This window comes from Chinchilla lanigera, unplaced genomic scaffold (genome assembly GCF_000276665.1).
Source record: "Chinchilla lanigera isolate Chin_1 unplaced genomic scaffold, ChiLan1.0 scaffold00006, whole genome shotgun sequence".
Lineage (NCBI taxonomy): Eukaryota > Metazoa > Chordata > Mammalia > Rodentia > Chinchillidae > Chinchilla > Chinchilla lanigera.
This window is the reverse complement of record NW_004955407.1, coordinates 40,953,657-40,981,524: the sequence shown is the minus strand read 5'-3', so window position 1 is coordinate 40,981,524 and position 27,868 is coordinate 40,953,657. Positions and strand designations below refer to the sequence as shown.

At 59.4% G+C, this 27,868-nt stretch overlaps 1 protein-coding gene across 5 annotated transcripts in view; it reads left to right on the top strand.

The window, feature by feature from the left end:
- The window catches only part of Tmprss2 (transmembrane protease, serine 2), a 26,854-nt gene extending 3,891 nt beyond the window's left edge, over positions 1 to 22,963 (top strand). For 2 of the 5 annotated variants that reach the window (XM_013505291.1, XM_013505295.1), the window contains exons 2-14: positions 4,881 to 4,951; positions 6,909 to 7,128; positions 10,620 to 10,706; positions 11,036 to 11,155; positions 14,947 to 15,073; positions 16,499 to 16,609; positions 18,458 to 18,501; positions 19,293 to 19,461; positions 19,979 to 20,154; positions 21,011 to 21,106; positions 21,380 to 21,522; positions 21,860 to 22,012; positions 22,852 to 22,963. In XM_013505291.1, the coding sequence (XP_013360745.1) occupies positions 4,881 to 4,951; positions 6,909 to 7,128; positions 10,620 to 10,706; positions 11,036 to 11,155; positions 14,947 to 15,073; positions 16,499 to 16,609; positions 18,458 to 18,501; positions 19,293 to 19,461; positions 19,979 to 20,154; positions 21,011 to 21,106; positions 21,380 to 21,522; positions 21,860 to 22,012; positions 22,852 to 22,863 (1,529 nt within the window). In that variant the 3' untranslated portion in view covers positions 22,864 to 22,963. Of the gene's footprint in view, positions 1 to 2,812; positions 2,938 to 3,282; positions 3,360 to 4,880; positions 4,952 to 6,095; positions 6,486 to 6,908; positions 7,129 to 10,619; positions 10,707 to 11,035; positions 11,156 to 14,946; positions 15,074 to 16,498; positions 16,610 to 18,457; positions 18,502 to 19,292; positions 19,462 to 19,978; positions 20,155 to 21,010; positions 21,107 to 21,379; positions 21,523 to 21,859; positions 22,013 to 22,851 lie in introns of those variants that run through there. The other 3 variants (XM_005375855.2, XM_013505300.1, XM_005375854.2) reach the window with 3 other exon arrangements.
- Positions 22,964 to 27,868: the final 4,905 nt, after the last annotated feature.

Here is a 27,868-nt window from a genome sequence, read left to right as displayed (position 1 = left end):
TTTTTGCTCTTTTTTGAGGCAGGGTTTCACTATGCAGTTCAGAATAGCCTTGAATTCACTTTGTAGCCCAGGTTGGCCTAGAAATTGTGGCAACCCTCCTGCCTCAGCCTCCCAAGTGCTGGGATTACAGGTGTATACCATCACGTCCAGCCTCTTACTTGAACTCTGTAATTGTTGAAAACTTGGTTTCCCTGAGTTGAATCAAAGTGCGCATTTCTGATATTCTGATCATTGATCCTGTACTGCCCTTAGGATTTACATCGACCTTGCTGAGCTCCTTCCCCATGGGGCTGCCCCTTAGCTATGGGGAGATAAGAAGCCTCCCCAGGGCGTTGTGTTATGACTATGAAATGTGCGACCACAGAGCCTTGGAGCCCTTACAACAGTCCTACTTACCCGGCGTCCCTGTTGTCCCATCACCCTGCGCAAACCTGTGGCCTTCGCCAGGCGCTTGGGCACAGTGTCGAGCGTCCCCTTGGAGTGGCCTGGGGCCCCTCTCTCTCCCTGTCGTGCTAGGTGCGCACCCCTGTGTCTGTCCCCTGCCCCGGCTTGGGAGGCTGCTGAGTACAGTTGCCGGCTTCTTTCTTGCTCGATTTCATGCTACTCGTTAGGGCTTTGGAACTACAAAATATTTGAACACTTTCTTTGTATGGTAGAACGCTGGCTAAAGAATAGAAGACCAGACCTGGTTCCTGCCCTAAAAAGTTTGTAATCTCCTTGGGATAATGAGGCATTCACAGAGAGAGGAGCTTGGGTGGTACAGGCAGGCTCCTCTGAGTCTCTGTCTCTGTCTGTCTATCTCTGTCTCTGTCTGTCTGTCTGTCTCTGTCTCTGTCTGTCTCTGTGTGTCTGTCTCTGTCTCTCTGCCTCTGTCTCTTTGTCTCAGTCTCTTTGTCTCTGTCTCTCTCTCCTCTGTCTCTGTCTGTCTCTCTCTGTCTCTCTCTCTCTCTGTCTCCCTGTCTCTCTCTGTCTCTCTCTGTCTCTGTCTGTGTCTCTCTGCCTCTGTCTCTTTGGCTCTGTTTCTCTCTGTCTCTCTCTCTGTCTCTGTCTGTCTCTCTGTCTGTCCCTCTGTCTCTCTGTTTCTGTCTCTCTCTGTCTCTTTGTCTGTGTCTCTCTCTGTCTCTGCCTCTCTGTCTCTATCTCTGTCTCTGTCTGTCTCTCTGTCTCCCTGTCTCTCTCTGTCTCTGTCTCTCTCTCATTTCTACCCCCGCGTCCTCGGGGGCCGTCTGTCTGGCGATCTTTCCCTGTGAACTCGCCCCTGTGGAGCTGTGACTGGCAGTCCTTCCGCCCTCTAACTTCCATCTGACCGCACTGGGGCTCCAGGAGAGAGCATTCCGCAGGATGAGGTCTAGTGCTGTGGTTCTTGGTGTCTGTTCTGGGTGCGGGGTGCCGGCTGATGGCGGCGGCCTTTGAGGCTGAAGAAGGGGTGTGGGCACCGGGGGTCCCCTTTGCATCTCCAGCAAGGGGACGGGCCCAGAGCGCTGTGGGGCCTCTCGAGGGTGCCTGTGTGACTGTGGGAGACATCGGTGCACCCCTGGCCCCTGGGAGGACGACTGCCCCTGGGAATGTGACTTCAGCCGCGCTGCTGCCGTCGTTTTCAGAATGAGCCTCCAGCCAGCGCCGTGTTCCGAGGGCTGCAGAGGACAGAAACTCCAAGATGAAACTGTTCTTGCTGTGGAACAGCCTTGCCTTTTCCGGGGACGGGGAGGAAAGGTCACCGCATCACGCTGGCGTGTGGTGGCCAGGCAGGTGACTCCCGGGGCCTCGGCTTTCTGAGGAAACAGCCTGAGAAGGGTGAAATGCCAGGGTCGTGTCTTGCACATTTCGGAAACTGGATCAGGTGATTTTGGATCCCACGTGACCTTGGGAGCGCCTGTCTGGAGACGCATGGAGTGGAACATGGTTTCCGGGGTCCTGCTGGCCAGCCCCTCCCAGCCCTGGAACCGGGACCCCCTTCCTTTCCTTTGGGCTGCAGGAAGCCACGGGCAGGGCCCTCATCTCCTGCCTGAAGCCCACGCTGGCCGAGCCGGTACCCGTCCCACTGCAGGCTGCAGGATGGCGGGCGGTAGGATTGTCCCGGCCGGCTTCCGGGTCCTGTGTCTTTTCTCTGACGTTCCCTCCCGTCCCGGCCTCCTGCTCCCCCGCTGTGAGGGATCCGCATGAGTAGCAAGCACGGATTTTGAGCACTGAGGCAGCACTCCTTTCAGAGGCTCCTCCACCGGGAAAGCCGCCAGCGGCATCGAATTTTCGTTTCCTGAAACCTCAGCCCAGCCCATAACGGGCGAGGTGGGCAGGAGCGGCCGGGAGCCCGGGATCGCCGCCGCGGGGGCAGGGGGAGCAGAGGCGCGCGGCGGACTGCCCCGGCAGGACTCTGCCGGAAGTCACCTCGGCCGGGCTGGGCTCGCTCCTGCTGAGCACTCGGAGCGGGACTTACCACGCTGAGGTGTGTGCGCGCTCAGCGCCCTTCCCAAGCAGACCTAGGAGAGAGCATGAACTCGGGACCGCCGCACCGGCCCAGATGTGCTCCCCCGACCTCAGCCGGGTTTCCTTCCTCCTCCCCAGACAGCCGCTGGCTTCCTTACTCATCTGAAAAACAGCCGCAGGCTCTCGGCAGGACCAGGCTGCCCTGCTTTCCCTGCACACAGAGCAAATCCACGGCGCGGCTCATTTTTGCAGTGCTCTGTTCAGAGCTTTACTCGTATTTTTATTCCTCACAAGGTGTTCGGGTTTTCCCTTTCCCGTTGGTTTAATGATTCACTAAGTACGAAGTTTTGCAGCAGCGTCCGTGGTATTTGGGTCCCGTGGACGCTGGGAGCAGTGGACTTTGTGTTGGGGCTCGGGAGCGCTTACCAAGTGCGATGTGGAAATGCACGGACCAGGCCCCGGTGTGGGAGGTTGAACACTGCTCAGCTTTGTGACTGCTTTGATTTCAGAAAGGTGGGTGCTGGGCTCCCCGCATGGCAGGCACTCGGGACGTCACTGGGATGAGCCCACTGGTGCCCCTGAGGCCCAGGGCAGGCACGACTCTCTCGGCTGTGGCTCCCGAGAGGCAGAGGCTGAGCCTGGGTCTGCACTCACAGGGCCCCAGAGGAAGGTCAGCCGCGTGCGCCCCGCCTGCGCTTGCAGCGCTCCCGGAGGAACGGCGTGAAAAGAATCCAGCTCCATGCGGCTGTCTGCAAAGCCCAGAGCCTTCTGCCAGCTCCCGGACCCTTAGTGGGGACACTGTCTTGTGGGGCGATGGTGCCCCATATAATTTCTTAGAATATTCCTTGGTCGTTTCAGCCCCAGCCCGAGGGGTGGAGAACAGCCTCGCTGAGAGGTGTGAGAAACAATCGCTCAGTGAATATCCTTAGGGCTAGGTAAGGCAGGCTTGATTATTTTATTTTATTTTATTTTGGTTTTTTTCCGGTGCCAGGAATCGAACTCATGACCTCACACTTGCCAGGCAGGTGCTGTGCCGCTGAACTAAATCCCCAGCCCCTAGGCTTGATTATTTGACAGGGTCTCCCTAGTGGGGGAGAGAGATTGTTCTGACTCTGCCTACAGCAAGGGAGTATAGAGTTTCACCACCCAGGGGCTCAGTGGGTGGAAAATGGGGAGAGGGGTCCCAGAGAAACGGACCCAACAGGATTCTTGCTGAGGTAGGAGGGAGGATGCTCCCATCGTGGGTGGGAGGATCGAGGTGAACTGACTTGGCAGGTTCTCTGCTAAAAGTGGCTTTCACAGGAAAGCAACCAAGTGAGCCTGTGCACGCTGGGTGGAGCGAGGGGTGTGTCCGAGGACCGCTGGGGTGCAGGGGCTCCACGGGGTTCTTTCCACGCCTGCCAGGCTTAGAGTCTGTGACAGTAATTAGCTCTCCATGTCTTTCTTGCTTGGATTTGGTAGCAAGTGGAGTAGGAATGGATGTGTTTTAGGAAGTTTAAAAAAATGTATCTATTTGTTAAAATGTGGAGGTCCCACATGTTTTACTTTAAAAGGTCAAACGTGGCCTCTTTCCAGTGTGGGGGCCTTGACCCTCTGCTCTGTCTGGGGCACAGGGCTGTGCGCTCACAGGCACTTGTGGGTGTGGGGACCCCTGGTCACACTGCTGTCCTTGGTCACTGCTGCCAAGCTGTGCCCGTCTGCACGCTCCACAGTGTCCCCAACTGAGCACACCACATCCCTTACGACCCCTGCTATTCCCAGGAGGACCTGAGGGGTCAATGAACCTCAGTTTCTTGTCTTGGGACACCGCCAAGAAGCGGCATTGCTGGGGGTGGCGCAGGGCTCTTCCTGCTCTGGCCCACTGTTGATCTTGGCAGGTTTCAAGGTTTCTTTGCTGTGGTTCTCCCAGGTTTTTAGCCCATGGATTCTCTTTTTGTTTCTTCAGTGTTTGTTTTTTGTTGTTGTTGTTGTTTTGAGACAGGTGTTCACTGTGTAGTTCAGGCTGGCCTTGAACTCACAGAGATCCTCCTGCTTCAGCCTCCCAAATACCATTTGCATTCTCCTTTTGGTAGCTGTAACTGATGGGGAGTCACAGCCCCCTTGCAGGAGCTGTGCAAGGCTACAGGAGGACTCAGGGGCCTGGGTCAGTGCTGGGCACGCCCCTGGGAACCTTCCCTTCATATGAGGTCCTCAGCCTGTCCCTTAAAAGCACACCCCAACCCTGACCTGTAAGGGCAGGTCTGTACCAGGGGATGCTGGGCTCCAGTGCACCTTGGCCGTGAACTCGCCGTGTACAAAGCACCGAGGAAAGAGGTGGTGGAGGTGAATCCTGCAGGTCAACGGGAGCTGCGGTTTGTGCCGGCCAGAACTTTCCCCCAGTGTCCGCCGCTCCCAGGCCTTATCATTTGCTATAAAGCGGTGCGGAAACATTGCAGTCTTGTGACTCTTTCTTCCAGGGCGTCTGGACTGGCCCAAGGCCCTAGCAGTACCTGATGCAGTTGATAACCTCAGCATGGCTTTGAACTCAGTAAGTGGTTAATGATTACCTCCCAGCGCTCCCTGTCTGGTCTGGATTCCCTGTCCTCAGCAGCACATGGGGGTCAGCTTGCGGAGGGGCTGGGTGAGGGGAGGGGATGGTGTGTGCAAGGCTCACGGTGCTGTCCAGGGAGGGGTGAGGCGGGGTGGAGCCCTGAGCTGCAGAGGGGGCCCAAAGCCATTGCTGCCCGGCCCAGCTTACCATCGGCCTCTTCCTCTCTGGCTGGGGCAGCGGGCAGGGCAGGGCAGGTGTGCAGACAGGCGAGGTGGGTTGGGGGTGGAGGGATGAGGCTGGGGATGACAGGCTGCTGGGGACACCCCCGGTGCCTGCTCTCCGACAGCCCTCTGTGCATGGGGGGCCACCCTGGAGCCCCGAGGTCCACCGCCCGGAGACAAGTCATTATCTTTTCCCCATCATAGCCGACCGCATTTTGTGCCTGAGACAGGTGCATCCAATAAAGACTTCATGGTCGGGCAGCACCCTTCCCTGGACCCTGTAGGAAAATGCACTGTGTGTCCTTTGTTGGTTAGTTTTGACCCGACCCTTTAAAATTCCCAATCTGCTGCCCAGGAATTCCCTGGGACAGGCTCCTGCTCCCGGCCCAGTCGGGGGCTCCTTCTCGGAAGGTTTGGATCCAGAGCAGAGGCCCCGCCCATTCCCAGGCCTTCTCCCCGTTTAGCTCGGGCACTGAGGCTCCCTTGCCCTCTGTCTACACCCGGTGTGGAGCGTCAGTGAGGCAATGAGGCACGGGTTGCCTCTGGGGGTCAGGCTTGTTCTTTTCCAGTCACCCTTCCTGGAGGCCGGATTTAAAACCTAAGCGCCTTGCTGGGCATGGTGGTGCTCGCCTGAAATCCCAGCACTTGGGAGGCTGAGACAGGGGGATTGTTGCAAGTTCAACACCAGCCTGGGCTACAAAGTGAGCTCAAGGCCAGCCTGAACTGCAAAGCAAGACCCTGTCTCAAAAAGACAAAAAAAAAAACCTATGTGCCCAGTGGCCTCTGTTGACACCGATGCCCACAAGAGGCAAGAAGGCCAGGACCCGGTGTCGGTGGGGACCATGAGACCCCTCCCCAGAGAGGCCCGCCCAGGGGGCAGCTGTGGAGCGGAAAGGGGAGGCTGCAGGCTGTGGGGTCCAGAGCGGCCCTTGGGGTGGGTCTGGAGTGGGGATCCAGAAGGCAGCCTGGAAGCAGCCGGAGTGAGAGGGGCCCTAGGCGGAGGTGAGGTGCGGATAAAGCTGGTGGCCGCTGGCTGGGCCACGCCTTCCACGTTTGTGTAACAAAGGCACCTTGACCTGGAAATGCCGCTGGAAGGAACGTGGTGTAGATGTCCCTGCCCGCAGAGGACAGCAGTCATGCTATGGAAGGGGGTTTACTGCAGCAGAACTGCTGACAGCCCTTCGCTGGAGAGGGTGGGTCTGTCAGGTGGCCCTGCCAGAGGATGTCTCAGACCCATTTCCTTGAAAACGGGATGTGGGAATTGTGCCCCTTCTGATCCTAGGGGCTACGAACACAGGCGCTGGCTGAAGGTAGGTCCTCAAACACCAGCCGTGACAGACCTTGTGTGAATTCTGGGGTGGCCGCTTCAGAATTTTTCACTTGGACGCTGCGCCAGGATAGCCAGGCCTGAAGGTACAGGACGGGCGCTGGCCCGAGGGCTGTAACCCCAGACTTCTAGAGGTCTTCTTTCCAAACTAAATCCTGATGTTAACCACTTCTTTACTTCAAGGAATAAACAGTGGAAATGATTTAAATTAAATTAAAAAGTTAAGCAAGAAAGCACAGGGGGTTGAGGTTCTGGCTAGTTCAGAGCTAGAACCTGGCCGTTCTAGGGAAGGTGACATCGCTAGAGCCCCCGTCCGTGTCTGGCAGGAGGGTCACGTGGTGGGGTGTGCTGAGCGCTTCAGGGCCGCTCCAGCGCTTTATGCTGTTTCTCTTCTCTCATTGTTTAGGGGTCTCCACCGGGCATCGGACCTTACTATGAGAACCATGGGTACCAGCCAGAACACCTCTATCCCACACGGCCACCGCCCATGGCGCCCAACGTCTATGCAGTGTATCCGCCTCAGTACTATCCACCAGCCGTACCCCAGTACGCCCCGAGGGTCCCTACCCAGGCCTCAGCACCCGTCATCCACCGGCAGCCCGAGTCCCCGGGGACTTGCACCAGAAGTAGGGTCCTCTTGTGTTTACTTCCGTACTCGTCCCAGGGTCCGGGTTGCCTTCTCAGCTGCTCTTGCTCTGAGCAGGGGCCAGTCGTTACACTCAGCCAGCGCTGGGTACGGGAAGGCCATTTCCCCTAACAGTGCAGCGGTGGAAGGGCGCAGAGACTGGAGAGGTCAAGTTTCCCCAGGAGATGCCGATTCCCCTGAGAAATACAATTTGGAGATGGCTTTGGAAAAAACTCCTGTGCTCTTAGGCCCACAGACAGAGAGGTCATTGAGTCATGGTGTATGTAATCCCCCCGTTGGGGCCCGACACTCTAGACAAACCACGGGGTGGGCTCCTCTTGGCCACAGGCAGGTCAGTTTAAGTCCTTGAGAGAGTACAGACCAGGGTCTCAGGCTCTTAGCTTTAGGCAGCTCTGTGTAAACCCCAGACCAGGTGCAGGCCGGATGGCAGAAGACGGAGCCAGTCCTCTTGGCTTAGGCATAGCTGTACAATCCTCTGACCTGGCTGCCTGGGGAGTAGCAAGCTGGACTTCTGTCTGGCAGGGTTCCCCACACAAATTGCCCCCCAGCTGTACGAGTGATTGGCTCTTGCCCATTCTCTCTGGACCACCAGAAAGCTGTGGGAGGTGCTAAGCCCCTGCGCACTGCCATTTAGCCCTAGAAGGACGGACTGCCCTCGGAACAGGGTTCCCTGTGACCCCACGGGTCCCAGCCAAGGGATTTCAACAGTTCTAGATCACGGTTGGTGGGATCTCCAGAGACACAAGCAGAGGACCGAGTGTCCTACGTTCAGTCCTGTTTAAGGGGGTTATACTGACCGAGTCTGCTGGTCTGTGTGATCTTTTGATAATCCCAGACAAGCCTCCCAAATATACCACATCCAGTGGGTCTGGGGTCGCCAGCCCAAGCTCAGACTTTCCTGGGCCTGTCTCTGTGATGGAGAAAGAGGAAGAGAAGTCAGGAGAGGGAACAAGGCGAAAGTAAATTTATTGGCAGAAGGCAGTGGTACAGAGCCGCTGCCAGGAGAGGGAGCGCCCGCGTTGGACAACCACTGAATATGGGGCACTGATCCTGTTTTATGGGGCCGGGGCCTGGGGAGCCCTTCCTCCAAGGGCAGCTGCACCTGATTGGGTGGTCAGCTTGTTGCTAGGAGTTTGGGTTTGTGGGCTAATAAGGAAACTTGGGTAGGCACGGCAACCTGCACCAGGCGGAACCAGGGCAGAAGGGAAAGCACGGAACTGCCTGCTGCTCGGTGTCAGAGGCTCTCTCTTACTTTTCGAAAGGCCGGCGTCCTTGTGCGGATACTACCTATCCTTTTCCTACATGCCCTCGGCAGGCTTTGTGAGCCAGGACTGAGTAGGGGCGGAACTAACTGATGTTGATCGCCCATCCAGGGGTAAAACTGGGGGCTCCTGGTGAACAGAGGGCAGGCTGCCAGCCCCTTGGTGTGAGGTTAAGCACCCCTAACTTAACGTTGCTTAACTCAGCGGGGAAGTTTGCCCCTTCTCCTCTGGGCTGGGAGTTGTGCCTAGGGCCTTGGGAGTGTTCAAGCAAGTTACGTATCTTAGATATAACAGCACGCAGGAAAGCCTCAAGGAGGAAAGCGTCCTGGCTCAAACGGGCTGTTTGGAATTTCCCCGTAAACCTCCTGGGCGCTCCACCCTGCTGCCTCAGTCCCGGTCACCTAACCTGACTTTAACCATTATTGCCTGGGTGTGGCTCCCAGCCAGGGCCTTGCCTTTACCTGTGACCTGTTGGCAATGCAGGTCTGTGCCCAGCTCCCCAGCTGGTCAGACTTCCTGGGGATGGGGCTCAGTTCTTGGGGAATTCTGAGGCTGGGTGGAGTTCCAGGGTCACGGCAGAAATGGCAGGGTGTGGTAGCAAGGTGACAGGTATGGCAGCTCTGGTCTGCCCAGCTCCTGGTCCTGCTGACCTCTGGAAGCTCAGGTGCATGGAGGTACAAACGTCAGACCAACATGCCACCTGGCCAGCCTGGGAGCGGCTGTCTACCCCTCACCCTGCTCTCTCCCAAGGACAACCCAGGACTCCTGAGGCTGGGACTCGCTGGGGGAGCCTGGCTGGGCGCCTCCTCCCTGGGGGGCATGGTTTCTGACCCATCAGTGTCTCCCGTGGTACCGAGTGCTGTCCCTGTGTCCGTAGGACCTTGACAGCTTTGGCTCACACCCTTTAACCAAGGCTGAATTATTTTATTCTTTTTATTCGCCGGGACTCCCAGCAGCGATGGGCTTGCTCCACAGCGCCCTCTCCAGCATGGCGGGCGCTGCCTCCTATAAGCTGAGATTTGCATACCGGTATCAGGTCCACTTACCTGTAGTTAGTGAGAGCATAAATAGTTACAGTGGCTGCCGAGGGCAAGGTGTGGTGTGTGTCCTCTATTCCTCGACAGCCCTGGAAGAGACAGTTTCTTCTGCCGTGGGTACCCCGGCACTGTGACAGTTGTGGGGACATCGCTATTATATTGCTTTTGCTTGTAATTACCCAAACCAGGTACGTTTGCTCTTTCTGTCAGTTTTTTGCCTAGATCACTGTCTACGTTCAGATCTTTTGTAGGGTACCAGGCACTGTTTAAGAGCTTAGCTTTTTCCAGTCAGGGGGGTCTGCTTTTGTTTTCCAAAATGCATGAAGTTTTATACGAGGGAAGACATAAGACCTCCCATATATATTTGTCTTTTTGAGACAAGGTCTCACTATGCAGTTCAGGCTGGCCTTGAGCTCACTTTTTAGCCTAAGCTGGTCTTAAACTTGCAATGATTCTCCTGCCTCAGCCTCCCGAGTGCTGGGATTACATGTGTGCACCACCACTCCTGGTGTGCACCACCACTCTTGGCCCCAAGATATATTCTTAAAATTCAAATTCACTATTTTTTTTAGCACTATGGATTGTAAACAGGGCCTTGGCACTGTGCTCCTTTCCCCAGCCCCTTTTTAAAAATTTGCTTTGGTTTTGAGGCAGTGTTTGGCTAAGTCACTAAGTTGCCTAGGCAGGGCTTGAACTTGTGATCTTCCTGCCTCAGCCTCCCAGAGTGCTGGGCTCACAGCACGTGCCAGTGTCCAGCCTCACACTCACGTTCCGGGAAGCAGGCTGTCTGTGAGGTGCTCTAGCCCCCTGCAGGCTGGGGGCAGATTTCTCAGTGTGCGCATGGGGCAGAGGCTGGGTGAGGGCGGTCCCGGGTCGAGTGTGTGTGGTGCATGGTGACTTGCGGTGTGCTCATCTGGAATGGTGGTTTCTGCAGACCCTGCTACAAGTCCGACTGGGTCAGGGAGCATCTGTAAGATCAGACGGGTGGGGAAGTGGGGTGTGGTGGCGCAGGCCTTGAATCCCAGTGCTCAGGAGGCTGAGGCAGGAGGATTTCCAGGAGTTCATGGCCAGCCTGGAATACGCAGTGAGATAAAAAACCGAAACAAACCAAAGAGCCGTGGGAGGTGTCGTGCCCACAGGGCTGACCCGTGTCCTGCTCTCCCCTCCTGCAGAGACGAAGCGGATAGTACTACTCTTCCTGGTCCTGGGCGCTGTCCTGGTGGCCGTGCTGCTGACCAGCGTCCTGCTGTGGAAATTCCGTAAGTCCCCAGCGCCCTGCTTCCTTCTCCTCCCCTGATGGCCGGCCCCCCACCCTCAGGGCGGTCAATGTCTCAGCGCCATCTTGCCACCGGCACCTCCAGCTGCCATGCATGGGCCACATTGGTGCCCGAGTCTCATGCCCCCTGCAGCCGCCCTCGCCCTGGCCTGGGCGGGTGGACACGCGGTGCACAGCCCCAGAGTTCCCGGGGCGGGAGCTGTGTGGGCCTCCCCTTAGGAGCACGGTAGATGACGCCGGGGCTCCCGGGGGGCTCCCGAGGCTCCCCGGCTCTCCTCCTGACGGTGGCTCTCTCCCTGTGCCCTCGGCCAGTGGGGAAGCGGTGTATGGGGTCCGGAGTGGAGTGCAGCAGCTCGGGGGTCTGCATCAGCCCCTCTCTCTGGTGCGACGGCGTCATGCAGTGCCCCAACGGGGAGGACGAGAGCCGCTGTGGTGAGTGGGCCTGGCCCGGCCGGGCTCGGATGCGGGGAGGGGAGCTGGACGGAGCCTGGGTCCCGTGACCAAAAACGCCCTGAGCGTTTAAACCGCACAAGCGCGGCACGGGAAAGGACGCGCGGCCAGGAGCGAGCTCTGCCCCGCCCAGGACACTCCACCCTTCGCTCTCGGCAGTGTGTCTCTCACTGCCCTACGTCTAAAAACGCTTTGAAGATTCACACTTTCTTCCCATCGCCCTGATGCCGGCACGGTGCGTGCTTCTGTTTGTTTCTGTCGCCTGCGATGATCCATTTATTCCCATCGACAAGCGGCCGCTGTGCTCATGATATTCTGATACGCGCAGGCTGTGGGCAGCCGGGCTGGCGCCTGCGTCCTGTGCTCCTCTATCCCTGTGGGGTGAGGTCGCTCAGAACCTCTCCCCTGCCTTTCCTGATGCCCCTCAACTGTTAGCACGTCACCCGCGGCAGGGCAGGCCCCTTTGATCTCGCGCCTTTATCTAAACGAAACTGCTCTGGGACCGACCACTCTCCGCTCCAACTCAGCTTCTGGGAACTACAGCTCTGCTCTTGTTTTTTTGCTTGATTTTAAAAAATTCCACGTGTGTGTGGGAACACGTGTGTTTGTGTGTGCTTGCCTGGCTTACTTCAAGTGACAGCATTTTGTGCTTTTTGAAGGCTGAATAGTACTCCATTGTGCACACCCACCACACTTTCTTGATCTGTTCCTCTTTCGATGAAGTTGATCTTGGCTATTACCAATTACGCTCCAGTGAACACGGAGATGCAGACATACCTTTGACATACTACTCATTTCCTTTGGCTAAAAACAGTAGTGGGATAACTGGATCATACAATAGATCTATTTTCAATTTTTCAAGGACCCTCCACAGTGTTCCACCCCCAAATTTACAATCCACCAACCCTGAAGGATTCCCTCTTCTCTGTCCCCAGCAGGCTGTTATCTTTCACCATGTGCTAGCAGCCATCTAAGTGGGGGTGGGGTGGGGTGTTACTGCACCATGGTTCATTTGCATTTCTCTCTCTGCACCCCTTTTTCTCCGGTGCCTGGGGATGGAATCCGGGGCCACCGTTGCCCTGAGCTTCTTCCTCAGCTCGGTGGGAATTTCCGAATTGTAGGATAGGGACCATCCCTCACTCCCCCGTGGGGTTTGCTCACACCCTGAGGGAGTCTCCGTGTAACCCCCGCTACCCGGCTGGCCGAGGGTGCCAGGCCTCCCTGCCGCGCCCCTCCCCCGGTGCCGCAGCCCGCAGCGGTGCTGTGTGTGAGCGTGCTGGTGTGACATGCTCTAGAAGGAAGCCAGGAGCCGCGTCACCTTTGCGAGGTCCAGTTCCCCAGGGGGTGCTCTGGGGGCCTCGGTGCAGACTGTGAGTGGCTTCTGGCGAAGCGCACTCTCGGAGGTGCTTTCTTTCCAAGGGTGCCTCGTGCGTGGTGTGTGTGTGTGCGCACACGTGCACGCGTGCATGACCCCTTCCTTCTGCTCTCCTTCCTGGGAGTTTTTCTTGAAACCTCAGAAGGAGACGCTAGAGAGCGCCTGGAGGCTCCTGTTGCCAGCGGCTCCGTGTCGCGTAATTGAGTCGGCTGCGGCGCGGATCCCGTGTTCTCCCCGCACAGCAGGCGGAGCGAAGCAAAGGCTGGCGACCCGGCGGTGCAGGGATGCTCACCGGCTGGAGCCTCGCGATGGCGTCTCGGCCGCCGTGCCGCAGCACACCCCGAGCACGCGTGCGTTCTGCCGTCCACGCTCAGCCACGCCACGAAGCTTCCCGGCACCCTGACAAGCCGGCGGGACGCTTGTGGGGGCGGCCTGGCCTCACCTCCAGAGCCGCCTCGGGCTGCAGAGGGGCAGGGGAACATCAGCCCGCGGGGCCCCTCTAAGCCGCGGCCAGAAAGTCCCCCGCCCCTCTCCCGAGCCACGGCGACGGCTTTATTCTTCATTGAGGAAATTCGTTGCAGCTACTTGAAAAAACGGCTCGCAGACTGGACTTTGTAGAGCAACTTTAGATTTGCAGAAAACCCAGCAGAGTGTGCGGAGACTTCCGGGGTCCCCTCCCGGCAGCCCTCGGGGAAGCGACTCTTTATCCGTGCGGGTTTGTGGCCCAGGGCCGTCATGCCCACCGTGGCGTGGGCACAGCGCAGCCCCGCTGTTTCCACCCACCCATCTGGGGCCCCGCCCACTTGCGTTTCCTACCGTCTGTCTTACGTTTTGTTCTTCGAAGGTTGCACATAGAAGAGGGACCAAGCTGTATTTCAGGCCGTGTGTCTTACGTGTGTCTTTCACTTGACGTCGTGGTCTCAAGGGGCAGCCATTTTCCCACAAATGGCTTTGTTCATCCTTCTTTATGACAGAGTAGTACTCCACGGTCCATGAACCTCACCTCTATCCCTTCTCTGTGCCCTTCATCTGTTGATCAACATCTAAGCCCCTTCCAAGGCTGAGCGACTGTGAGCTGTGCTGCCGTAAACGGGTGTGCGTGGGTCACTGTAGGCGAGGTCTGTAACTCTCTCCGGAAGATGTCTGGAAGGATCTCCAGTTTTAGTTTTGAGGCCTCTCCGCACTGGTGCTGCGCGGTCCCGTGGCTGGCGTTCCCGCCGACAGGGTGCAGCTCCCTGCTGAGGCCTCGCGTTCACTGTGCCGCAGCACCAACTGGAGCGGCCGCCGTGCCCTGCCGCCCGGTCTCCTCTAGCACTCCTTCTTTCCGGCGCTCCGTGGCGCGGCACTGTGGTCCTCCCGTGGCAGCCTCTGGGCTGCCCAAACATCTCTGCACCCGCCTGCCCATCCTGCCCAGGGCCCGGTGAGCCGGATCTGGTGCCCTCTCCCGGCACGGCCGCCGGCTGGCGCCGCGTGGCGTGCGGCACTCTCAGATCAGCCCCCCTGAAGCTGTGACACGGGTTCAAAGCCTGGAACGTCTTCCGCCGGCTCCACGTCTGCTTTCTTTTTAGCACGGAACCATAGCCCGCTGCCCGCCGAGTGGCAGCTCCTGTGTCCTAGGGCGTGGCCAGCCACACGGGCCTAGGTGGAATCACCCAGCCCGGAAGCGTTAGAGGACAGTCACAGCGGTGTGGCCCTTGCCGGGGGACCAGCCGGCAGGTGTCAGCGGGCTGTCTGGTGCGTCGGGCCAGGCACAGCGCGGTTTACAGTTAGGCCGCCCGCCCTCCCTGCGGAGAACCCCGCCGTGGCTTCCAGGCCTTCCCCAGTGCCTCATCCGGCTGCACCCCTGGAAGGGTATCCACGGTAACTGGTGCCACAGGGGCGTCCTCAAGTTCTGAGGGATTTGGTTGTGTTCACTTGCCGCTGCTCTGCTTGTGCTCTTGGACGTCCCTCGTGAGACATCTCACATTCCAGAAAGGTTCTGGCCGGGGTCTCCGTGACGGCCCCTCCCCCGCACAGCATCCTCAAAGGCCCTCCACATCGGGCACAAGTCAGAGCTTTGCGTCCCTCTGTGACCTGTGACGTCCCACTGCGTGTCTCGGGTCTGCCGTTCCCACCCGCGGGGAGCAGCTGGGCACCCCCAGCCTGAGGCTGTGGTGGGGTGCTCCACAGGGGACTTCAGGACGAGTGTGTGTCTGCGTCCCCGTCCTCAGTTCTCTTTTGTAATGGAAGTGAAAGAACTGTAGGGGAACAACGTGGCCCCCCTTTGGATGCAACAAGACCAGCACCGGCCGCCACGCCCCGCCCCTGGGTGCCTGCATGGCAGCGTGGGGCCCGTGGCAAGCAGGACGACCAGCGGGGGTGTGTGGGGTGCTCACGCAGAGCCTGGCTTCTCTTGCAGTTCGCCTCTACGGACCCAACTTTGTGCTTCAGGTCTACTCGTCGCAGAGCAAGTCCTGGTACCCTGTGTGCCAGGACAACTGGAGCGAGAGCTACGCGCGGGTGGCGTGCGCGGACATGGGCTACAAGTGAGTGTGCGCAGGGAGGGGGCCGAGTGTCAGAATTTGGGCATGCGCTGCAGCGACGTAGACTGCGTCACTCTGCCGTCTGCAGAAGCACAGGCAGCGGGTCCTCTGACAGGTGCACTGCCTGGGGCATCAGCCCTGCCCTCTCCTCCAGTCTGAGGAAAGATGCTCACCTGCATCCTCCTGGTTGCTAGGCAACACCCACCCAGTGCAGGGTTCCCCAGGGCAGGGCATCAGTGTGGAGCAGCTTTTGGCAGGCTGAGCCTTTGTTCCTCTTTCTCTGCTCGTGGGAGCCACTGAAGGCTTTGGAGCAGAGTACATGGTCCTCAGGTCCCCACACACAGTGACACGGAGGGTGTGTCTCCTGCCCGAGGGCTCAGCCGCAGGACCCTGTTCCTCTTGCATTTTGGCTGCTACAGCAGAATGCCTGAGCCCGGGTCATTTGTAAAGAAGAGAGGTTTATTTGGCTCAGCGTTCTGGCAGCCGCAAGTCCAAGAGCTTGTGATGGCATCTTGGATGGTGAAACTGTTTAAAATGCTGTCCCTAGCCAGCAGGGTTAAGTCACACAGCAACACCCATCACGCTCAGGAAGCTGCGGGAATTTTATAACAACAGGGAGTATTATATCAGATTGTATGGATGTGATCAAAATATGCGGTGAAAATTGAAATTAAAAGTTTTATTATAGTAAAAGACACATTGTCGTGAATCCCCCTCAACCCCCCTGCCCCAGCTTCCAGCACACTCATCCCCTCGTCCTGGCCACCTTTTGCAGCCACTCTGGAGTCCTCTTTCCTGAGGGTCTTTAGGAGGTGTGATCAAAACTACAGTGATTCCTGCGGCCAAGTGCCAACAGAAAGGCAGGCTCCTACAAACATGACACCGTCCTCATCCACCTGATTCACTGGATCTGACCCCAGTCAACTTCCTGCTCCTCCCCAAGTCAAAATGACGATGACAGGGAAAAGGTTTGAACCCATGCAGGACATGAAGGCAGCCAGAACAGCACAGTTTAAGACCCCCAGGAAAGAGGACGCCAGAGCTGCTGCAGGACGTGGTGAGGAGGTGCGAGCAGTGTGTTCGCATGGAGGGGGAGCATTTTGAGGGGATTCACGACCACGTGCCTCTTAGTATAGTACTTTTCAAAATTTAAACTTCATTGTAATTTTTGATTGCACCATGTACGTTCCCTTGCATCCTTAATCTCATCCACACTAGATTAGAAACACGATCGCTGGAGGACTTTAACCTCAGGGTACCGGCTTACCGGGTTGAGCAGGCTGGTTGTAATACCCTGCCTCGCAATTGGAGCTTCGGTTTGGGTTCTGTTGCTGACGTGGTCCCTCCTGCTTCCGACGCCACCCGGAGGGCTTTCAGGGTATGGCGCAGGATCTGAGTAACACCGCTGTACACATTTCCCCTTTTTAGGAACAGCTTTTATTCTAGCAGAGGAATTCAAGATAACAGCGGGGCAACAAACTTTATGAAGCTCAACATGAGCGCTGGCAACACTGACCTCTACAAAAAACTGTACCTGAGGTGCGAGCTGATCTCTTCTCTCCTTTGCGGAATCTGACAGAGAGCAGAACCAGGAGACCTGTTGGGGCCAGCTCCTGAGCTGCTTTCTTGGGCTGTCGTTCTGTGCTGGGGGGCTCTATGGTGGGCATGGGGGGCACTTAGAATCCAACGGGGCTGCGCTCGCAGCTGAGGGTTGGTTCCTGGGTTGAAGCCGAGGCTTATTGTTGCTGTGTCAAAACCCCAGGGGCAGGCTCCTTTACAGAGAAGGGACATTTATTTTGACTTGTGGCTCTGGAGGTCCAAGGTTCACACGCTGTGGAGCTGGCTTTGGTAAGGGTCCCTCAGGCCACGTCCTAGCACGGTGGGAGGGCCGTGTCCCTTGTGGTCTCTCCCTGTCCTTACAACGCTGCCAGGATTCAGTGGTGGGGACTCCGTTAATGGAAGACTTTGAGGACCGAACCCCATTCAAGTCACAGCTGTGTGGACCAGGCACCTAGGTGGTAATCTGGATGGCCTCGCTGGGTCGACCCGTTTTCCTGGTGGACCCTGGACTTTGCAGGTCTCAGTGCCCCAAGTCCTGCTTCCTGGGGACGTCCCAGACCGCTGGGGTTCCTGAGTCCTTTGGCCTCGACCCATGACAGTGTGGGGACAGCGTGCTGGACCCGGGGCACAAATGTCCCATTCTGTTCGGCAGACATTCCTTGTACATCAAAGCTGGCTTGTGACCCTGAGCAGGTCCCTGTGCATCCGGGGGGAGGGACGTGAGATAAGCCAGGGGCGTGTGGCTGTTGGTAGGTAGGAGGGTCGGGAGGGGCCTGGGCCCGCCAGGTGGTTCTGTGTGTGCTTCTGATGGCTGCAGGACACCCGTGTGCCGGGGAGGGTGCAGAGTGTCCATCGTGCACGTGAAGCTTCCTGGGTCCCTGGGGCTCCTCCTCCGTGGTGTGGCCGCCTCCTGTGCTGCAGCAGCCGGGTGCTGGTTCTAAGTACCCGCCTCTCCTCCAAGCAGTCGTGCTGAGTGCAGTGGGGGCCCCTTGCCAGTGTGGACGGTGCTCTGTCTCCTCCTCTCTGGGAGGCTGGGAGCTGAGTGCGCGTGGGGGAAGGCGCTGGCATCCTTCGTCCTTGGCAGGAGTCTTGGGAACTCTCAGGGTGGCAGCACTTTGGAGGAAAGAAGAGAAGGTCCTTGTCTAGAATGTCACAGCCCGGCTGGCGGCAGGATTTGGGCACAAAGGGAGGCTCAGAGCCGCCCTTGGGTGCTTGAGGCTCTGCTGGCTCCAGGCCAGGCTCCTCTGCGAACTGCTGGTTCCCACATGCTGGTGGCTGCATGGCGGTGTCCCTGTCACCTCTGGGTCCTTAGGGGACGTCACCTTTCAAAGCAATGTGCTTTCTTCCACACGGCCTCATGAATGGCCCACTGCCCCAGGCCGAGAGGGCCCCATCGCAGTGCCCGGGGACCACCTGGGGTGTCTTGGGAGGAGGGCGGGGGGCGTGAGGCGGGAGTGAGAATGGGGCCAGGCTGAAGCTTCAGGTGCACGGAGGCACCAGGGCCCAAAGGAGCCGGGAGGGCCCCCAGAGTGCATTGCAGAAAGCCCAAACCGGTTCCGAGGGGCCGGCCCAGTGGGCTGGGCGCCCTCCGTCAGAAGCGTTTGTGGCCAGAGGTGTTTCAGACCTGGAATATTTACATAAACATAGTGGGGCGTCCTGAGGAGGGGCCCAGAAGGCCATGGGACCCGAGCCCCGTGTAGATTTCGTCGCTGTGCTAGGGCCCTCAGCAGGGACCTGCTGTCCTGGGAGACAGCAGGACGGGGACGCCGGTAGGGGTGTGCGTGTCCGCGCTGCTGTGCACACGGTGACCCAAGCTCTGTTTTTCAGTGACGCCTGCTCCTCACAGAGCGTCATCTCCCTGCGCTGCATAGGTGAGTCCGTCCGCACGCTTCTGCTTCACTTTTTTTTTTTTTTTTTTTAACTTTTTTTACTTTTTGAGACAGGGTCTCACCATGTAGTCTAGGCTGGCCTTGAACTCACAGCGATCCTCCTGCCTCAGCCTCCTGAGTGCTGGGATGACAGGCATGCACCACAACACCTGGCTTCCCTCCTTACATTTATAACTAGGAAGTGCTGCATCCCTTGAGCTGTGTCTCTGGGGACGTGGGAGGGGGGTGTGGCGACCGGGGGCTGTGCCCGAGTCTCTTGCACAAGGTGGTGGCTGACCAGAAAGCTGGAGACGTGAGCTGGGCGGGGCTCATCCGCGGCTCCCACACGGGACAGCGGCACCCCTACCCCTGTCCTATGGTGCGGCTCAGGTCCCACGGGCTGCCCTGCACCCAGCCTGCCTAAATGTTCTCCTGGGCCACCCGGCCACCCACTGCGGGCTCCCTGGTCACCAGCGCCCTCCGGAGGGCGGCGCTGGGCAATCCCAGAGAAGTGGCTCCAGGGCCACGGCACCCCACCCCGCCTCGCCCTCTCTGGCCCCACCACCTTCCCACTCTTCCTCCTGGATCTCGGCTGCTGCCGGCCCAGGAGCCCCAGGCTTTTGGCGTTTAGGCCGCAGCTGGGCTCCCCAGGAAGGCTCTGCTGTCACATGCAAGGCCCGGGACGTGGGTATCGGGGTCGGGGGAGGGGGCAGAGTGCACCCCCGTGACAGCGCCGCACGGGGTGAGAGGCGGCCACTGCCGCTCACTGCCCGCTGGCCTGTGCTTGTCCTCAGAGTGCGGCGTCCGCTCGACCAGCCTCCAGAGCAGGATCGTGGGCGGCTCGGCAGCCTCACCGGGCCAGTGGCCGTGGCAGGTCAGCCTGCAGGTGCGGGGCATCCACGTCTGCGGAGGCTCCATCATCACCCCCCAGTGGATCGTGACGGCCGCCCACTGCGTGGAAGAGTACGTCTATCTGCGGACCCCGCCCACCACCTACCAGTGTCCTTGGGCCGTGACCCTGGGCGTCCCTCGCGTCTCCCAGGCGCTGCTGGACGGCAAAGGAGACCACCTTTCTCCCCCAGGGGTCCCTTCCACCCCTCTCCTTACCCGCAGATTCTGAGGGCCCTCTACAACTGGGGTTCTCTTAAAACTCCCAAACCCCTGGTCAAGGGCAAGCGTTGTTCCTCAGCGGCCCTGTTAGGCCTCTGCTGTCTGTGCAGAAGTGCTCTAGCGTAGAAAGGTCAGTGAGATCCGGTCCTGCCGGAAATGGGCTTTGAAGCCTCAGGGTGGGGTTCAGGCCCCGTTGCGGCTGGCCCTGAAGACAGGAGGAACAGGGGTCCCCCATGAGGGGACACAGCACAGGGCGGTGGGAGTAGGAGGGCTGCATTTTGGGGAGGCCTGGACGTCACACTGCTGTGGGACCCTCGGGGCAGCGCCCGCCCATGGCCCTGAGGCCTGCGTGCTGTCCCCGCCTGTCCAGGCCGCTCAACATTCCCCAGTACTGGATGGTGTTCGCGGGCATCCTGAGCCAGTCCTTCATGTTCTACGGAGACGGCCACCGGGTGGAAAAAGTGATTTCGCACCCGGATTATGACATTAAGACCAAGAACAATGACGTCGCACTCTTTAAGCTGCAGGCACCGCTGACTTTCAACGGTGCGAGGGGTTGGGGGAGGTGTGGCTTGGGGGCCTTGGTGGGGACGGGAGGGCCCAGTGCCGGGGCCACACGCGTTCTGCGCCACACGGAGCCTCAGTGCCACTGACTGGGATGGGCTGCTATCAGTCCTCCTGGCCACAGTGCTGGCCACGCTGGGGGCCGCGTGGCTCAGGTGCTGCTGTCCGTTCTCCTGGGCCCCGGTCCTTCAGCTGCATTCCTAATTGTGCCCACAAGAGGGCAGTAGCGCTCCCAGGTGTGCTGAGCAAAGTTCTCCTGCGCTTACCAGAGAGCATATATAAGTTTCTAGCTTTATTTCTTCACCTGCATTCTGAAAACAAAGCACTTAAAAGGCATAATTCAAACAAATATGGATTTCCTGGCCTTTTTGTTTTCTGTCTTTTTGCAGGACTTGAGTGTAGGGTCTTACACAGCTAGGTGAGCGCTCTACCACCGAGCAACGTTCCCAGCCCTATTTTTATTTTAAGTCAGAGTCTCACTAAGTGCCCAGGCTGGGCTCCAATTTGCAGTTCTCCTGTCAGCCTCCCGAGGAGCGGGGATCGCAGACGTAGCCACCGGCCCTGCCCCCTTAGCTTCTCGCGGAGCCTGGCTGTACTCACGCAGGGGTCGGCTTTGGGACCACTGGCTGCGCGCCCTCTGCCCTCGGTTGCCTGGGGACACTCGTCACGTGATTCAGAAGCCGTCTGGCCCCACTTCGGTTCATAGTAGTGCAGTTCTGTCTGCTGCAGGAGGGGCGGGTGGGAGCCGGGCAGCTGGACCCGGGTTTCGGGGCCGTGGCCAGCCAGGCGGAGCCCCTCGCCGAGGCCCTTGCCAACTGGGCTTTTCCTCCTGAGACAGACAAAGTGAAGCCTGTGTGTCTGCCCAACCCTGGCATGGCACTGGACCCTGACCAGCAGTGCTGGATTTCCGGGTGGGGTGCCACCTCCGAGAAAGGTGAGGCCCCGGGGCCCGGGGGCTGGGGGACACGGAGTGGGGAGGGGGCTTGGACCTGGGCGGTCTCCGTTTCCATCCAAGTCGTGCGACTCCATGGTGGGCTTTTTGGGTGCTTGCCCAGACTGTGCCTCAGTTTCTCCATCTGCCTCATGGAACAATCACAGTGGCCCTACCAGACAAGTCGGGAGGGGGCTCGGTGTTAGGGCAGGAGGAGGGGAGACTGGGGCTTCCTGTCCTCTGCTGAGAGCCGCTGGCCACTGTCCGTGTCCCCAGGGAAGACCTCGGAAGTGCTGAACACCGCCTGGGTGCCCCTCGTGGAGCGCTCCAAGTGCAACGCCAAGTTCATCTACAACAACATGATCACGCCAGCCATGATCTGTGCGGGCTTCCTGCAGGGCACCGTCGACGCCTGCCAGGTGACTGCCGCTGCCTTCACAGGCCGGGGCTGGGGGCTCCTGAGGGACAGGGGCGGTCTCCTCCCCAGGAGAGAGCTGGGGAGCGAGGGCTGCTGCCCCGGAGAATTCAGGCAGAGAAGCCCACACGCTGCAGCTTCCTCGAGAAAAGCTTCCGGGGGTAAAAGCAGTGTGGACCAGAACAAGGCGGTCTGGCCATTCCAAACGGCCCGCGCTCAGTGGCCTTTGGCTGGTGTGGACGAGACCTGCCACGGGTCCTCACCCTTTGCCTCCTGGGTGGCACACGCTGGCGGGTTGTGACTCGACTTTCTGCTCTCCATCACCCACCACATCCCCGCAGGGTGACAGCGGAGGGCCGCTGGTCACATTGAAGAATGACGTCTGGTGGCTGATCGGGGACACGAGCTGGGGGGCCGGCTGTGCCAAGGCTTACAGCCCCGGGGTGTACGGGAACATGACAGTATTCACAGACTGGATCTACCAACAGATGCGGGTAATGCTCCCCTCCGCCTCACACCGCGCTCTGCTCCCGACTTGGGTACTGGGCCAGCCGCCGACAGCAACCCCCACGCTGTGGGGCCCCTCTGTCTGTGCCCCCATCCTCCCCCATCCTGTCACCTCTGCGGAGCTGCAGCTGTACACGACACATGGGGCTCGGCCCCGGCCCCACAGAGCCCCCAAAGCCCTGCCCCGGGTGAGGGACTGAGTAGAGGGACAGGTCAGGACAGGACCCTTCCCGGGAGAGGAGCTTGAGGCCCTAGCCGTGCAGGGGCCCTCTGGTGGCAGAACCGCACCTCTCTTCCAGGTGGGGTGGCCGAGTGCCTTGCCCTGTCTGTTCAGGGTCTCCTCCTGGCAGCAGAACCAGGACTGGGTGTTTGCACAATGCTCGGCCCATGTCCCCTCAGTGTCACCGGGGTCTTATTAGCACAGGGCCGGGCACCCCCTGGCCAAGGACAGGAGGTGGGATATAGACAAGGCCCGGTGACCCTGGGGGTGAGGAGGAGGGACGCTGGGAGCCGGGCACGGACCCTGGGCAGAGGGAGCAGGTGGCAGATGTGTCCTACAGGCCCAGCTGGCTGGTGGCTCGGGGGCAGCCGTGGGGAGAAGGCAGGCCAGGCCAGGGTGAAAAGTACCTGAGTTGCATGGGTGTCCTCAGCCCGTGTGGTCCTTGGTGTCCCTTGGCCACCACCTGCAGCCCGCAAGCTTCACCCGAGGAAGAGTCGTCCCTGTGTGCTGCAGAGCTTGCTGCCCTCTGTCATCCTGGGGAGGAACAACTTTCTGCTCCTGTCCGTGTGTCCTGACAGTTGTCCTGTGTCTTTGTCCTTTGAACAGGTGAACAGCTGATCCGTGGGCTCCACCCTGACGTCCAGCACAAGGATGCGGGGGGCTGGCCTAATGCCCTGCAGCGCCCCTTCCTCTCAGTAAACAGTGATTGCTGACCGCACTGGCCCGTCCCATGCCGGCTCCGCGCCCTCTCCCCACTGCTGTCCCTGACCCCTGCCCGGAAGTGGGGACTGGGCCTGCCGGGTATAGACGGGGTCAAGTGCAAGGAGGGGTGGTGCTGACCCCTGGGCCCTCCTTCCAAACTCGTCTGTGGGGGCCTGGACGGTGACCTCTCAGTGACCAATAGCCTGAGCAAGAAGGGGACAGGGCAGGCAGGTCCTTGGCCCAGAGAGGGCCACCTCAAGGGATGGGCATCTGGGAAGCCTAAGGCCTGGCTCTCCGTAAGCAGTCTGGTCTGCTAATTTATTATTATTATTATTATTTTGGTGGTACTGGGGCCTTTGCACTGAGCCACATCCCCAGCCCTTTTTAAAAATTTTTATTTTGAGACAAGATCTTGTTAAGTTGCCCAGCATGGGCCTGAAATTGAGACCCTCCTGTCTCAGCCTCCCAGCATCCCGGGATTACAGGCATCCACCACTGTGCCTGGCCTGGTCTGGTCATTTCTTCTGTGGCTTCTTAGCTGCTCTGGGTGGACACTGGCTGGAAGTCAGCTGCAAATAAAAGGGCCGGCCCTTTGCGGGTGGCATCTGATAGGCACTTGTGAGGACTGGGGAAGCCATCTTTCTCATGGGACTGAGACAGGAAGTGAAGGCAAGAGCAGGCCTGCACCCCATTTCTGCTACCAGGCTCAGTGGGGAGCTCCCCTTGGGGACACCCAGCCCGGCCCCAGGCCTCCTCCTCAGCCCCTTGTAGCCTAAATGCTTCCAGGCAACCTGCAGGGCCGGGCGCCTTGAGGACCCTGTCAGTGCTCTCGCCCTGTGGGGATGAGGTCTACCCAGGTGCGGCTCCCGATGCCCTGGATCCCCGCGAGCTCTTCCTCTCCCTGCCTCTGCGCTGGAGCCCCGGCCGCTGCCGCCCCTCCAGGAAGGTCGACAGATTTCTGTCTGAAGCCGTCCACGTCAGGCGCTGCTCCTCTGAGGCTGCTGACCTAGGGTTCTGCTCCGGGCAGAAGACCAGCCCGGCAACAAAGACGAAGCATGCTGCCGGGGCCCTTCCAGCCCTGGTGCCCACGGAACGTGGGGCTACGCTGGCACTGCCTCGCACACCCGTGAGCCCCGACCACGGCTCTGCTCACTCCCAAGCACGTGGGTTCGGGGCATGACTCGGGGCCCGGGCCTTGGGGACAGGGTGCTCCTGCGCTGGCCTCTGTGGGAGCAGCGCCCGGGCCTGTGCTGAGATGTGCCTGGGCCTGGGCCCCCCGAGAGGCCTGACCCCCGAGGCTGCGGGTGCCGACCTGTGCGACCGGGCGCATCCCCTGCTTGTGACTGTTGCTGGCTGCAAGGGTCAGTTGTGAAGTATTTGTGCAAATAAAATCTCTAATTTTTCCAGTACCTGTCCAGTCTCTGCTGCTGTGCCCGGTGTGCAGAGCCAGGCTGTGTCTTGTTTGGGGGTGATTGGGGTGCCCAGGACCCTTCAATGTCTCCTTGCCTCCAACGTCTCTCCAGTGTCACTGAGAGCCATCCCGATCTCCGCCTCCGTCCCCAGATCCTCAGGTCCCACCAGGTTGATTCGTGGAGCCAGACGCCTCCTCCATCCACATTCACCCCGCTGCTGCCCTGCGGCAGAACAAAAGCCTGGGTGTGTTTTCCTGGGTGAGGACAGAAGCCACTCTTCCCAACATGCTCCAGGTCGGGCAGGTTGGAGGTCTTCCCAGCATGCTCCGGGCCGTGACAGGAGACAGAAGTAGTGGCGGCCATTGGTTCCTATTGACATCTTCATCAGAATGTGTCCAGGGCATTGGGGAAAAAAGTGAAAACGTGAAGTTCATATTTTGCATTAGATCATCAATTCCGTTCAGCTAAGTGCCATGAAGTGGCTTTGCAAAGCCAGGCTGCTGCCCCGGGGAGCAGAGTTGAGTCCCTTCCCGGGCACCTCTGGCACCGCACGCTCGTGGGCGGGTGGACCTGCGCGGGTCCATCTGTTTCTGCCTAGATGCCGTGTGTAATGTGAGAAGCGATCCCAACACACCCTGAATGTTTGAATTCAAAATTGCACGGAAGGGGTGAGGACCAGGTGCAGCACCCAGAGCCACGTGTGCCACCAGCCGCAGAGGCAGATCCAGAGCGGATCAGGTGGGCTCCCTGCCTCAGCCGGCCCAGTTTATGTAGCGCTCACTGTGCTTCCCAGCACCGGTGGCCCCCGGTGCCGAAGGGCACTGTCTGTTTTTCATGCTGGAGATGATTTTCCTTTGGGAAGAGGCTGGATTTCACAGGGAAGGTGTAGCCGGAAGCTAAAAGTGAGGAAAATACCAGTGTGCGTTCAAACAGCTACCCCGCGTAATATAAATGAGCCCGGAGCGCTCGCGAGGGCACGGCTCGGGTGGCTAGGGGTGGCGTGCTGCTCCTCGGGGCTGGCTGAGCCCCAGCCCTGCGTGGCGATGAGTGCTGGAATCACCCTGGCTGAGTTCCCGGGGGGACAGCCGCACCCCAAGTGCACGTCCCTGGGGCGTTCAGGACCCTTTGTTCCAATTCTGCTATGACTCACGCAACTTTGGAGCCTTTTTGGCTTCACACCAAGGCTGTGGCCCCAGAGCGACAGCTCGCCCACAGAGGGCTGGTCCTGCCCGCAGCACTCGAGCTGTCCGCCTGGCGGGGTGCGGCGCGAGCCCACATCCAGCTGGCCCGGGTCTGAGGAGGACAGCGGGAATTAATTCTCCTTGGAAAATAACACCGGGAACGTCCTTCACGTCACCAGCGGCTCCTTGGAAATGCGCCGCCCAGGGATGTGGGTGCCTCAGCCTCCTGCTCCACAGACCCCGGGGGTCCCCCAGTGGGAGACAGGGCCGCACCCCAGCCCTGAGCCCTCCACATCCCCGCAGCAGCGGCGCCTGAGGAGACACAGAAGGGCCGAGCCAGCGCCCAGCCGAGTCCCTCTTGCAGCACTCGCGGTACCGAGGAGGGTGGCACCCGGCTCAGCTTCCTTCATGGGGCCAGACCTGCCGCGGGGACCCCCGGGGCAGTGGCACCATCTGCTCCTGGCCTGCACACAGAGGCCCAGCTGTGGAGGTGCAGCCCCGGCCAGGGACCCCTGGAGCGAGGTCCATGCAGCACCCACCACCCAGCCAAGCACCCGCATCCTGAGCTCATAGCCTGGTGCCCTGGGACGGCCGGGCAGGGGCGCAGGCGGGCAGCAGCAGCCGGGCTCAGGGTCTTGCCCTGGGTGCCCTCCTGGGTGGGAGGTCCAGGGGCACCTTGAGCCCCGGCCTGAGCTGGGCCCCTGCCTGAGCAGGAGTCACTCAGGGCCCCCCTGAGTTCTGACACGAGTGGGACAGGGCGCTTCTGCCATCACTGGCAGGGCGGGTTGGGTCCCCCACACTCGCTCTTGTGCTTGGCCTCCTTGGTGATTCCAGCTGGGTTGGCCCAGGGCATCCCCTCCCCTCTGGGGAGCCGGGGTCCCCACTTTCCCGCCCTCCTGTCCAGGTACTGCCAGGAAAACTGAGCCCAGAGCAGGACCCACCCAGCGCCTGGGCCCCAATCCCCTTCCCGGTGTCCTGGGAAGACGGAGTTAGGAGGGGCCTGGGGGACAGGGTGGACAGCAGGGCGGGGCGGTGGCTGTGTCTGCAGGCTCTGAGCTGGGCCGGGGCAGCAGCTCTACCACATGAGGGTGCGACACTTCGGGGAGCTGCAGGCCACCAGAGCCTCCGTGCGCCTGAGGGCCCTGAGCCCCTGCAGCTGACAGGCCACCCGGGGAGGGGACCAGGGCGCCACCACCCACGGCCACGACAGGGTTTGCACAGGGCCCGTGTTCTCCTGCGGAAAATGCGCTGCAAATGTGCACCCTCACTGCCTTTCTTTTGTGTCCGGTCCAGTTCTCTGAGACACCAACAGGGGAGAGAAGCCCCAGGGACCCTCCATGTGGTGATAGAGGGTGCCACGGAGATCCTGAGATGGCTCGGCAGTGGCAGCAGTTGATGTGTGCTCCGGGGACCCAGTGGGCTGGGCGGCCCTGTAACCCCACAGGCCTGGGTGTCTGCTGCCTCCGGAATGACTGGCATCATCTGCCTTCTGCCAAGCTTGGTTGTCACAAGAGGAGGAGGACGTGGCGAAGAGCGACGCACTTGTAAATGTACACTGGTGTCCCTAGGACGTCGCTTCCCCTTAGGAGGGCACCGTGGGAGGGGAAGCTTGCTTGTGTCAACCTAGGGTGGCTCCCAGCCTGGCTGGTTGGTGCTTGTTTGGGACTTCAGGGAACAGAAGTCCTCTACATTTAGAAGAAGCCTCTCTACATTTTAGGCTTGTGCTGGGTATGCGGCCTTGGCAGGTTCCTTAACCCCTCCTGCTTCCCTCTCCCAGCCAGGAGGGGGCGCTAGTGTCCAACATCACAGGGCTCATACGCAGACAACGGGGCTAACTTCTGTAGGCGTTCCAGGCACCGCTACCCGTGATAGTTACTTTTTTTTTTCTTTATTATAAGGAGACTAAAATTTGTGATTTTGTTTTCCAATTTGTCAAATCTTTTGGCTTTGGTTGTATTGGTTATGTGTCTATTTTTTATTTTGCTTTCACCTTTGAGAAATGTATACACATATAGACATGTTCAAGTTTTGTTGGAGTTTTTTAAAGTAAGGATAACGGATTTGGGTTCATCAAAAAGGCTTCCCCAGCTCCAGGTTTTGAGAGAAAGGTCCATGCTTTTCTCTAAGGAGCTACGGTCTCACGTTTAACATCTGAATCTTAATCCATCTGGAATATATGCTTGTGTGGGCGGCGAGGTCTGACCATATCCAGCCATCAGACGTGTCCCCAGGTTTTCATTCATTAGCTCGTCTTCTAACTGGGTGCAGATGACACAGTCTTCCTTGTGTGGACCTTGCCTTGCATTTATCTCCCTCCCCTCCCCTCCC